General features: G+C 42.5%; 1 protein-coding gene across 2 annotated transcripts in view; it reads left to right on the top strand.

Moving 5' to 3' along the window:
• LOC134065829 (erythroid membrane-associated protein-like) overlaps window positions 1-13,996 on the top strand; it is a 65,377-nt gene that overhangs the window by 44,901 nt on the left and 6,480 nt on the right. For both annotated transcript variants that reach the window (XM_062521037.1, XM_062520954.1), the window contains 3 exons: window positions 5,048-5,250; window positions 5,413-5,484; window positions 6,238-6,342. In XM_062521037.1, coding sequence (XP_062377021.1) covers window positions 5,048-5,250; window positions 5,413-5,484; window positions 6,238-6,342 — 380 coding nt within the window. The remainder of the gene's footprint in view (window positions 1-5,047; window positions 5,251-5,412; window positions 5,485-6,237; window positions 6,343-13,996) is intronic.

The raw sequence follows: 13,996 nt of genomic DNA, 5'->3' as shown, positions 1-13,996 counted from the left end.
TGTGCATGTGAGGGAGGGAAACGCTATCAAATGATCAACTACACTAGAGCTATCAATTAGAATTTGGATAACACTTTTCCAAAGCGTAATTGCACCAATCACACTATATGGTTCTTAGGTGTGGGGTCCAGTAACACACAATGATTTTCCCAAAGTAGACAAACACCCAACTGAAGCCCTGCATGCAGAGTTCTGTAAAAGCATCCTCCGAGTACAGGGGAAATCTCCAAACAATGCATGCAGGGCAGAATTAGGTCAGTCCCACTTATTATTACTATTCAGAAAAGAGCCCTTACATTTTGGCAATATTTAAAAATTAGCAACCCCCTTTCACTCCACTATTTAGCCATGAAATGTCAAGAACAAAATATAGAAAAGAGTGCACTAAGCCAACTTGTCCTTAGACTCCGTGACATAACACCAACCGACATCACTCAGTCTCAGGACAACTTTATTGTCAGAAAAATTGGACCCAACCAAATTATAAACACTGAAAAGGAAGAATACATTACATATTGGAAAGAAGTCACCAAAACACAATCCAAATTACAATGCTATTTGGCCCTCAAACATGAATATACAACAGCTACTTACCTGATCACAGTAAAAGACCCTAAACTCAGGAAAACATTGACAATGTAGACTCAGTGAACACAATCTTGCCATAGAAAAAGGCAGACGCAGGCAAACCTGGCTGCCCAGAGAGGAAAGATTGTGCCCACACTGCACTTGGGGGTCATATAAACAGAATTCACAAAATATGAAGACATTAGGAAATCCTCATACATCAAATTTAGTTCAGCCATTCCTGAATTCCCAACATTCACAAATGAGAGAACATGTTTTGTGTATGTGAGGAAGAGAGAGAGAGCAATACTGTGGCTTGACTGCATCATCAGTATTCTGCCAAATTCAAATAAATTCAGTTACGAACTGCCTTCTCTCCACTGGATGCCGACCAAGTTGAAAAACTGGTCACCTCAGCTAAGACATCAACCAGCAGTCTTTACCCAATGCCCACCAATTCCCATTCTCCGTCAGTTGAAAACATCATAAATGCATCTCTTGTCTGGTGTGGTACCATCCAGCTTCAAAATGGCAGCAGGCATCCCCACTCTCAAAATGCCAGGCTCAGACCCTGATGACCCCAACAACTATCATCCAATCTCCAACCTCCCTTTCATCAGTAAGATCCTGAAAAGAGCAGTGGCTGCCCAGCTTCAACATCACTTGTCCCACCATGAGCTCTTTGAACCTCTCCAATCTGATTTCAGGATCCACCATTACTGATTTTGCCCTCATTAAAACCCATAATGACGTACGGCTTGCTGCCGACAATGGCCTCATCACCATCCTCATCCTCCTTGACTTTTCTGCAGCTTTTCCCATCCTTCTCCATTGCTTTTCTGAGCTCATCAGCCTTAGTGGCACAACACTGCCCTGGTTCACCGGCCGGACACAGGCTCTCTTTGAATGTCTAACACTCTGTAAAGCGCCATGAGACATGTGTAATGTATTGGCGCTCTATAAGCGACATTAAATTGAAATGGTCGTGGATGGCTGCTACACTTCCCCATCTACCGAGGAGCACAACCTGGGTGTTATCCTACTCCACTCTCTCCTTCCGGTCCCACATGAACAATGTCACCAAGTCCTTCTACCACCTCAGAAGCATCTCATTCCGGCTTTCGCTCACACATTCAGTAACAGAGACACTCATCCATGCCATCATCACCTCCGGCCTGGACTACTGCTACTCCAGTATGTCCAGAACTCAGCTGCCAGGGTTCTAACCCACACAAAGCCCTGGCAGCATATCACTCCCATCCTCCAACAGCTCCATTGGTTGCCAGTCAAGTCACGCACTGCCTACAAGATCCTCCCGCTCACATGTAAATCTCTCCATGGACTCTCACCTCACAGATCTCCTGCACCCCATCCCCTACGCTCAGTCACGTTCCCTGCGGTCCTCTAACAAGGACCTGCTGGCCACCCCCCGCACCAGGTTGCGGACTTTTGGGGACAGGGCTTTCTCTGTCAATGCTTGCACACTCTGGAACAGTCTACCACTCAATGTCTGTTCTGCCCCGCCCCTGCCCATATTCAAAAAGCACCTGAAAACATTTATTTTCACTAAGTCCTTTGACCCTTAACCCCTCTCCCAAATTATTAAGCAACCTTGGGTACCATGAAAGGCGCTATATAAATCCAAGTTATTATTATTATTAGTAATAGTAGTAGTAGTAGTAGTAGTACTGTATAACTGAAACTGCATGCATACATAGGCTACATATCTGAATATTATTTTTGTCCTTTCTATTGCTCATGCACAAATTGGAAGTTTACAGCTTAAACTACCTATTGAGTACGCTTTACAGCAGACTTCATTGCTTGATAATGATGTTAGTACCTGACTTGGGCCGGTTGGGCTATTAGTCTTTCACAAGTAGCCTAGTCATTGGTCATATCCTTACTCTTTCTCACACATCTGAGTCATACAAAATAAAAATAAACACGACTCACCTTATGCCCTATTTGTACAACAAAGTATAAAGGTAAAAAGGTGTAATCTGTTTTTGACGCTACAACAGCCATTGTTGTTCTGTAGCCTAACTGTACTGCTTCCACACACTGACCCAGCGAACACCAACACACTCTGATAATTCTAAAGTTGCCGGTTTACATTTCTACTGTAGAATGTTCAGAAAAGAAATCTTCTTCCAGACAAATTGAAAAAACAGAATTTAGGCCCAATACTTATGTAGGACCTACATGCACTCTCTTTCGAATTGAAATATCATGGCATATACGATCATTATAGTTCTAGTATCATTAAAGAAAACAGGTTAATTACCCTAAAACATATTTTTCTGAGATGTCTATATACTTTAGATGTGATAAAAATGTGCATTGAGATATCTCCTAACTTCCTCCATATCACTATACCCTAGCTGTAATGTCTTTTGCATTACATTGAAATGCATTGATTTTCAATGGACAGCTATGTTTATGGGTCTAAAGTAGCTGTGTAAAGTGTATTCAGCTATCTAACCCATACATTTTCTAAAAGCCCATACTCTCTAGATGTGATATAGCAAGAGTTGGGATTTGACCCACCCACTTTCAGTCCTTTGCCTCTATCTAATCCTATATTACAGGGGTGTCAAACTCATTTTCACCGAGGGCCACATCAGCACAATGGTTGCCCTCAAAGGGCCAGATGTAACTATAAGATTTGTAGCACCAGCCACAAAATCTTTAGCATCGGTATAAAACTTCCCTAAAATCGAGAAGAGCAAAAGGTATCAGCATGACATGTTCTTTTTATTATTGTTATGTTTGTAAAAACAAAACAAAAACCTCTGTCAGTTCCATACAGTTTGACTTTTCAATGAGGGTCACTGGTCAGTCAGGAAGAGGTCATGCCATGGATTTTTTTTTTTTAGATTTGAGTATATTCAACTTAACTGTCATTGCACAAGCGAAATACCAGTAACGAAATGCAGTTTTACATCTAGCCAGTGATGCAAACAAACTGACATGTCAAAAAGTGCATCACTACACCGTTCTATACATATACAGTAGAAGCGAACGGTCCCGGTGGACTTTTTCTTTGAAGTTGAAAGGTGTTGTGTGGATTCTACGTTGCTCGTTTTGAACCGAAATGAAAATGCAAAGCAACAGGATTACAACAAACTTCTAGCCTACCTATGCTTGCCTGATCTGAATGCACCTTTTCTCGGTCGGAATAGGCTCACTTTTGGCCAAACAATCATTTGCTCGATTAGCAAGGTTTTGAAGCTGGATTTTTTTGGATAGGACTACACACAATTATGTATGCTTTTTAATCGTAGACGTAAACGTATCACGTAGTTTACAACTACCAATTGAAATCAAAGCAACTTACATCGATTCCCCTCTCAAAGAACCACGCACAAACAATCATGCGTTTCACAGGCAGGCTAAACCGAGCGCGTAATTTAGGCGCTCCGTTCGCTAAAATAGTTTAGAATACTGGTCTATTTTGTTTTCACACGTTCGCGTTGCTATCACATCTGATGTAGCCAGTTACACTGATCATAGAGGAAGGTGGTTGATGTTGCCTCCCTGTCAGTCTCACGTGCGTGCATTGTATTGCAGTGTGTATACGCAAAAACTGTATCATCAGACCTTTAAAGCTCTCGCGGGCCACATACTGTATCAGACCCTGTAAGCTCTCGCGGGCCATATGAAATGATGTGGCGGGCCGCATTTGGCCCGCGGGCCTTGAGTTTGACACCTGTGCTATATTATGTAGGTGAAAAAGTGTACGACGGATACATTTTAGCCTATGTGATTCATGAAAAGCTATATAATCCATCTAAATTATATATTTTCTAAAAGCCTATGGCATCTACATATGATATAACATGGATTAAGACATGTCCCACCTTCCTCCAGACTTTGAGGCACCCATATCTGTACATAGGCCTGTATTGTATAATGTACTATGTGCAGGTATAAAAGCTAGGAAAAATACAGCTAAGCTACCACTTAGAGAGGGTTATCATACCAAATAATGTCCCTCAGGCATGGAGGATTACAAAAATCATTGATAGATTTTGCCACCTCAGGTGATACCAATATGTGATTTTTAGGGTCCTGGCCCATGGACTAACATGCCAACCTGCGTGCTGGAGTCCATGAACACACCTGAACCTAGTTTTGAAAGGGAGCAGAGAGAAACAATAACAGAAAAGGCCTGACGGCTGTCGCACACACACACACACACCATTACGTTCACACACACTCACAAGCGAACACACACACACACACACACACACACACGCATACATAGACACATAAAACACACACACACACACACACAAATGCAGCCAAGCAGACACACACACAGAGAATGTGCAGGACTGAGTGGCGGCCATATTCTGTACCGCTTTGCTGTACATATAGTTAACAAAACATCTGCAGATGGATTTAATAGTTGACAACTAATTAATAAGTAATACTAATAACTATTAAAGCTGACCACTTCTATTCTGATTTATAGTGATCAGTTCCATCACAAATGTGACATTTGCATTGGGAATATCAACGATGCTGCAAAATATTGTAAGACTTGCAAAGCCTCCTACTGTGTGGCTCATCTGGCAGACCACTACAAGACGCCAGTATTTTCTACACATGAAATTGTTCATCCTAATCAGAAGCCAAAAGTGACACCAGTAAAATCAAGTCAATGGATGAGATCAGGTAAATTGTCCCTTTTTTACTGACCACGTGGTCATATCACAGTGTGTATTATTGCATTACATTATAAATACATATTTGTCAATTTCTTCAACGGGACACCCCACATGTATTACTACAAAAAATATATATTTTGGTGTTTTGTATTCATTCATCTTTACACAGGTATTGTATGGATGATGCCAGTTATTTTGGGTGTCCTGGTCTCACAGATGTATACAAGAGTCCAATATGGAGGTACATATTTAACAATGCTGACATTCTATGGAATAAAAATGCATTAATATGGATTAATATGAACATGCTGTGTATATGTATGTATATGAGATTGGCATGGTTTTATTTCAGTTAGCCTATCAGCTGGTTTGATTTGCATTGATGGGCAACTTGATTTGTGTAGACAATGCACTAGGTGGCGCTATAGAGTCCCTAAGCCACACCTTAGGCCAGAGTTCTGTCTCTGACTAGCGATAGCAATAACAAACAAGCCCGCCAAATTTGGTTCATTTTCGTGAATGTATGTTTCAACCACAACAGACAATGCGCTAGGTGGTGCTATAGAGTCCTTAAGCCACACCCTAGGCCAGAGCTCTGTCTCTGACTAGCGATAGCAATAACACACAAGCCCACCAAATTTGGTTCATTTTCGTGAATGTTTGTGTCAACCACAACATATAACGTGCTGCTAGGTGGCGCTATAGAGTCCCAAAGCCACACCTTAGGCCAGAGCTCTGTCTCTGACTAGCAGAAGCAATTCCATATGTAGCTGCCAAATTACATCCAATTCATAACCTTTTTTCTGCCTATAACACCAACTTCCTGTTTCTTAATAAAACGCCATAATTCAAACCTTCGCCATTTCAATATACTTCAAAAATTCCACGTGACATGATTTCGATAAACCGTCTAATCATAATCATAATCATAACTCAACCCCCCCCCCCCCCCCCCCCCCAAAAAAAAAATATATATATATATTTTGCTTCCCAGATGTCACCCAACTGCAGAAGCAAAAGAGGGAGCTGAATGCACAGCTGGAGGAGAGAGACAAACAGCTGGAGAAATATGTACAGCTGGAAAAGAAACGTCTTACTGGTGAGTTTGGGAGAAGATGCTAGTCTGTGTGCTGATCTAGAGCCCATATTAAGGAGGTATATATGAAGGAGTAGATCGTTCCACAGACTGGTATAATAGAATTCTTACAGTTGCTCCACATTGGTGACAATCTGACCTGACCTGTCTTGACTTGATCTGAACCTGACCATGTGCTGTAGCCTGTGTGTGCACCTACAGTATGACAATTCTTCAGGTTGACAAATCTGTTTATAATCCTGAATTGTACTGTTTACATTGTAGTGTATGTTGTGTGTGGTGTCTTAAGCTGCTGGGACCTTGAATTTCCCCTTGGGGATCAATAAAGTATCCATCTTTCTAAAATCCAAGAATTACTAGATGCCGCATAGCAGTACACAATATGTCCGCCGCTCAGTTCTGCACATTCTCAACACAGTAATGAATTACGCTTGTCAACTTTCCTCTATCTCCGATTTGTGCAATTTATTTGTATATCCTACTCTTCCAGCTCATGTGTATAAATGAGTGTGTGCATGTGTGAGTTTGCTTTTGTGTATAAAAGTGTGTGTAGTGCGTGTGAATATGTGTGTGTGTGTGTGTGTGTGTGTGTGTGTGTGTGTTTTGGTGTGTGGAATCTGTGAATGTGTGTTTATCTGTGCATGTGAATCTATTGATGTGTGTGTGAGTGTATCATTCAACCCTTCGCTAAATAGCATCATCTGCAGGCCGTTGGGGGAGTCTAAATGTACACATAAATACATTTATTATATAGCCCCCCATGGATGAAATTCCACAAAACTTGGCATACTCCCAGAGGATGTCAGGTTAATAATACACATACCATTTGGTGCAGTATATAACAGGACCGATAAAAGCAATATTATATTGCATTTTAATTTTTTATCATGGAGGTGCAAATCACAAATGACTGGTTATAAGCTAAGTTGATGCGGGCTCTTGAGACCAACATACATGTACCATAAAGATGTTGTCATCCTCAGTGCCACAGTTCAGGTAGTTATTTAGGAAAAACTGTAATTTTTGGGTTTCGGGGGGGCCAGTGCCAGGTTGGAGTGGACCCAGAGGACCAAAATTTGTTTTCTCGGGCTACATACCCACCAAGTTTCATGTGCCCCGGTGTTACTGTGTCCCGGGAATCATTGACGAAAAATTCAGGAAGTAGATGACGGGGGGGAAAAAGAAGGAAAGAAAAAAAAAACTTTGACAATCACTATATAACCGCTACGCTAGCTACGCTAGCAGCGGTCATAATTACTCCAATACAATGACATTGTATGTCCATCAATCAAAATATGTTATCCTCATTGAAACTGTGCCATCTTGCGCTTTTGGTCATCTTGATTATGTTCACTTCATTATTTAAAATGTTGTTCGAATGTAAATTTTAAAAACGTGATGTTACATAAATATTGAAGTATTTCCCTCTCGATCATATAACTTTCACGCACCAGAGTGTCCTGAATGTGTACTGTATATCTTTAGCTAGCAGCAGGCTTAGCTACACAACTAGCTACACATAGCCTAGTCAGGCACTACAGTTACAGAGAATGAATTGTAATTGGTCAGAAACTCAGTCTAGGGTAGTGTAACATGTTGTGTTTGACTGAACTGACGATCATTGAGGTCATTGAGACCGACTGATGAGGTCGATTCGACATGTCAAATAGGCCAAAATGAACGCTGACGGCTCCTCCGATTGACAACGGCATGCAACACCAAACCGACTAAAATCCCCGACCTCGTCCGACAACATCCAACAGCCGATAATCGGGTTGGTGTGTCCTGGCTTTAATAAGCCTGTAAGTGACCATAGTTTAAGAGACTTTTATTTTGAAATCAGGCAGGACCGGGGTAAGCTGCGAAAACAAACAGGCTTCAGGGCGCGAAAAACTTTGTTAGACAAGTCATACATTTTTCTCTCGTGTGCATAAATCGTTCTCCATACGCACACTACACCATATAAGCTCGATATTTTTCTTACTGCTTACTTGAAGTTTATGTACTTTGTCTTCGTTTCGGATGACATCCTTTTTTGAATCTTATTTTTTCGTGTTGAAGTGTTATTTTTGTGAACTACCGGCAAGGGGCTAATGGACTGCTAGTTTTGCACCCTTGGAAAGTGGAACGAGGTATGAATTATTTCTGTCATTTCAGTTATCCAAGTAAACGTAATGTAACGTGTTTCAATGATATATGTTACTGGGGTTATGAGTTTGTGAACATAGGTCAGCTACTTTATCGTAGCTTGTTACATTTGCATACGAGTATCCTGCTAGTATGTTGCATAAAACCATGCACTTTATTTGTCATTTATTTGTTTGCTCTACTTGTGTCATACTTTTAGTTTCACGGTGCTGGAAGAGCGACAATAAACATTTTGCACCCGTTTTCGAGACTCCTCTTCATTTCGGTTCCAAGGGCTGCTACAGTGAAACTCGACACTACGCTTGAAGCATCTACCACGCTCTGCCAGGATCAACTTGCAAGACGTCTTAATGTCCACGGTCTACAGATAAGTCCACAATCAGAGACTGTGAATTAAAGTACCGGTTGAATTTAGCGACGGTCAACATTGGACATTTGATGCATAACATATATTAGTCTGGTATTTTTTGTGTTTAAAAGATGATTGAGTAATTTCATGTAAATTGTGTGACCTAGAAGGTGAAAATAGACTGAATTCAAATAAGGTGAATTCATTTCACACTGTTTATTGTCTGAACCTAAACAAAAGGTGTAGCCTAGTGTCTAATTGTAGATCAGTCACACTGTCTGATATTGATATTTTTGTTCTTTGCTTATCTTAGTGTATCTTGAGGGGTAAATGTCTGAAGTGAGTGGTTACAGGCCTATAGTTCAAAATTTGGTTAGACTCACTTAACATATTACAACATACACTTAAAGGTGTGCAACGTAAACAGACACATAGATAAACAAGATGGCAAAACCCACAGAAGAAGCAGACAAGATATCAGAACTCAATGAAGAAGCAGACAAGAAACCGCAGGTCAGGTCTAGCTCTCGTGAGCGAAATCTAACAGAAAAGGGCCAAGAGTTCCATGAACAAGAAGCAAGGAAAAATGAGAAAGCATTCAATAAAACTTATGAAGTGTGGCGATAGACAGCAAGGGAAATAAGAACACAGCTCAAGTCGTGCTGCTCAGATGAAGAGCTTAATTCATGCCAAGTCAACATTAAATCTAAGCTCGACACAGTTGCTCAACATTATCAAGCCATGCAGCGAAATCAAAGTACGACTCCTAACATTGTAAGTCGAATGGATGCATGTGGCTCTATAACAGCAGAGATCCGTGAACTTGTTGCCAGGCGACTAAAGGACATAGATGAAGCTTTTAACGATCATCTCGAAAAGGAAAGAGTGAGGATGATATTAAATAAGCATGAGTATGGGTCAGTCTTCGGCGCAACAAATACTGAAACTGAGTTCTTTGAGCCACCTGAGCCACCTGAAGCATCAGATAAGATCTCTAATGCCAACTCCGGAGCATCTAGCAAACGTGCCGATGCTGAGGCTGAGCTCGCTGCCAGATTAGAACAAGCAAGGGCCATGCAAGAACTACATGCTCAACAGTCAAAGCTTGATGAACTGGAGAGTGAATGGAAAGCCAGGGAGGCTGAAATGAAATTAAAAATAGGGAGAGAAAAAATAAGGCTACAACAGCTACAAGCAGAGAGTGAGACAAAGGTAGCAGCAGCGCGTGTGAAGGCTTACAATGAGTGTGATGGCGTCATTCATGGTGGTGAAGAAACACGCATCCAAATCCCACCAGACCACCAAAATACTGTCAAAACTCCATTAAATGTACAAGCCACAATGTTCCAGCCTCATTGTACACCCCAGGGAGCATTGTCAAATCAGTCAGAAGTCAATTTAGCTCGAGAAATTGCTAGCTCATTCACTCTAAGTCGCCTACCTGTCCCAGAACCCACAACATTCACTGGTGACCCTCTGAAATTTATCGATTGGCAATTATCTTTCAATGCCCTAATTGATCAGAAGCCCCTTCCAGTCGCTGAAAAAATGCTCTACTTAAAGAGTTATCTTGCTGGAGAAGCACGCAAGGCGGTAGAGGGATTTTTCTATCGGAACGCAGATGATGCATATAATGGTGCTTGGGCAGTCCTTCGAGACCGGTACGGGAATCCATTCATTGTTCAAAAGGCCTTTAGAGATAAGCTTGCAAAGTGGCCGAAGATTTCTGCAAATGACCCATTTGCACTCAGAGAGTTTGCTGATTTTCTTAAGGGATGTGCTGAGGCCATTCCCCATGTTAAGGGCCTGAACGTTCTCGATGACTGTGAGGAGAATCACAAACTTCTCAAAAGGCTCCCTGATTGGTTAGTTCGTAGGTGGAGTCGTATTGTCATGGAAGAATTAGACCAAAGTGGAAATTATCCCAGTTTCGCACGCTTTACAGAGTTCATGGCAAGGGAAGCCAGAATAGCATGCAACCCCATTGCTTCACCATTTATGCTGAACATTAAAACCACGGAAGAGAGACTTCCACAGCGAGCCAAAGCCCTAAACACAGTCACTCAAGCAAAAGACTCCTTTACAGAGACAGTAGAACAGTCAAAGGCATGGCCGCCTTGCTTATATTGTCAGGATGAAGCTCATGGTATTGCTAAATGTCCAACCTTTGCTTCAAAATCCATGGATGATAAAAAGGCATTCATTTATGAACATCACCTTTGCTTCGGTTGCCTAAGAAAGGGGCACGTTACCAAAGAGTGTAAAAGGCGGCACACCTGCAGCACATGTGGCCGACGTCATCCTACATGCCTGCACATAGAAGGAAAAATAAACTCAAATGAAATAGTTACAAAGGACTCTAAAGCTGTGGAAGAACATAGGAATGAGGAAACGCACAAAGTAACCTCACTTGCTTTGACACGACATGCCTCAGCCACCTCCAGCATTGTACCAGTTCTTGTGTCTTCGACGACAGCACCAGAGAAGGAAATTCTCACTTATGCACTGCTTGACACACAGAGTGACTCTACTTTCATATTGGAGGATCTAGCTGCCGAACTCAGTGTGACCACTCTGTCAGTGCAACTCAAGCTAAGCACCATGACAGCTGCCAACACAGTTATAGCAAGTAAGACTGTAAGTGGTCTACAGGTTAGAGGTCTGAACTCAGAAACATGCATTACAGTAAAACAGGCCTATACTCGAGATTTCATTCCTGTTGATAAGTCACATATTCCCACTAAAGGCACAGTACTCCAGTGGCCTCATTTGAATCATTTAAGAAACAAGATACCACCACTGCAAGACTGTGAGGTTGGACTACTGATTGGTTATGACTGCCCGTCAGCACTGGCGCCCCTAGAGGTCATCACAGGTAGTGAAGATGAACCCTTTGCACAAAGGACTGCATTAGGCTGGAGCGTCATAGGGTCAGCCAATCCCCACTTAGACAGGCAGGGAAACCAAAGCTTCGTTCATCGAATCTCAGTGACCGAAATCCCAGTGCCGTCTGCCTCAGATGTGTTAAAGGTTTTAGAATCGGACTTCAATGAAAAGACCTATGAGAATAAATACGTGTCTCAGGATGATGTTCGATTCATTCAGTTTCTGAGTGACAATATTAAGCAGAAAGACGATGGACATTACGAAATGCCACTCCCCTTTAAGGGCACTGATTTACCAACTCTTCCAAATAACAAGAAGCTGGCCATTGTTAGGTTGCAACACCTGAAGAAAAGGTTGAAGTCCAACAAACAGTATTATGACCACTACACAGCCTTCATGAAAGACATCATGGACAGAGGTGATGCAGAACCGGCCCCCACAGCTTCTGAGAGAGAGACCGTGTGGTACATTCCACACCATGGGGTATACCACCCCAGAAAGCCAGATAAACTTAGAGTTGTTTTTGATTGCTCTGCCAAGTTTAATGGGATCTCCTTGAATGACACATTACTAACTGGCCCTGATTTGATCAACTCTCTGGTGGGAGTTCTTCTTCGGTTTAGAAGAGAAGCTGTTGCTGTGATCTGCGACATTGAAAAAATGTTTCATCAGTTCTCTGTCTTACCTGAATGCCGTAATTACCTGAAGTTCCTTTGGTGGGAGGAAGGTCAGTTGGAAGCAGAACCTCAAGAATATAGAATGACAGTCCACCTCTTTGGTGCTGCCTCCTCCCCTGGGTGTGCCAACTTTGGACTCCGGTACCTGGCACAGCAACATAAGACCAACCATCCCTTAGCATCAGCCTTTGTGGAGAACAATTTCTATGTGGATGATGGGTTAATCAGTGTCCCAACCGAGGAAGAGGCTAAAGAGCTAATCATCGGGGCGCAACAACTTTGCAAAAGTGCAGGTTTGCGCTTGCATAAGTTTAACTCAAACCGAAGAGAGGTCCTTACCTGTGTGGCTCCATCAGAAAGAGCAGCAACTACTGACCCTCTCAATCTCAATCCAGGCACCTTACCAGAAGGACATGTACTTGGCATTCAGTGGTCCATGGAAACTGACACCTTTGCTTTCAATATTGATCCCAAAGACCACCCTCCAACTCGTCGTGGTATCCTGTCAGCTGTCGCCTCTCTGTATGATCCACTTGGTTTCGTGGCTCCATTCACCCTGAGAGGGAAATGTATCCTGCAGGAGCTATGTCACCGAGGTGTTGGATGGGATGATCCCATTCCTGTAAACCTTCAGTCACGGTGGGAGGAGTGGAAGGATGGTCTCAGAAGGTTAAAGGAGATCACTATACCCCGATGTAATGTTCCTCACAACCTCGGTAACATTGTCAGGAATGAACTACACCACTTTGCTGATGCCAGTTGTACAGGATATGGCGCGTGTTCCTACCTAAGGTACACAAACAACAAAGGTGAGATCCATTGCAGTCTCGTAATGGCAAAGTCCAGAGTAGCTCCAACAAAGATCTTAAGTATCCCGAGATTGGAACTCTCAGCTGCTGTCACTGCAGCCAGAATGAGCACCATGTTAAAGATGGAACTTCAGATGAAAATTGATGAAGAATTTTTTTGGACTGACTCTCAGGTGGTGTTGGCATACATCTGCAATGAAGCACGAAGGTTCCATGTGTTTGTGGCCAACCGTGTTCAACTGATAAGAGGAAGTACAGATCCCAACCAATGGCACCATGTTGACACAACACAAAACCCGGCTGACCACGCTTCACGAGGTGTTAAGGCAGAAGAAATCTCTTCATCTAACTGGTTATCCGGACCCAGATTTCTGTGGGAACAAGAAGTGCTCTTGCCACCTAAGCCCTCGACCGAATTGCTTGTCGGAGATCCAGAAGTCAAGGCAGCTCAAATATTTGCAACCCAAGTCAGTGAAACGAGTGATATCCTAAGCCGCTTGAACCGGTTTTCCTCTTGGACAAAGCTTGTCAAGGTGGTTGCAAGAATTAAGAGAGTTGGATCTAGGGAAATCTCACAACATGTTGACTGTGTGTCCATTGAAGAACGTAAAAGAGCTGCTGAGGTTGTGATTAAGCTGATCCAACAACAAGCCTTCTCTCAAGAGATAAAGGTACTGCAAACAACTCACAAGGGCAAGTGTCTCCCAAGTTCAAGTCCTCTTTTCTGCCTGGACCCCATTCTAGATGATGGACTGCTTCGTGTTGGTGGGAGACTGAAAGAGTCATCC

Source organism: Sardina pilchardus, chromosome 1 (assembly GCF_963854185.1).
Source record: "Sardina pilchardus chromosome 1, fSarPil1.1, whole genome shotgun sequence".
NCBI classification, from domain to species: Eukaryota; Metazoa; Chordata; class Actinopteri; order Clupeiformes; family Clupeidae; genus Sardina; species Sardina pilchardus.
Note: the sequence above shows the minus strand (reverse complement) of the source record. Positions and strands in the feature narration are given on the sequence as shown.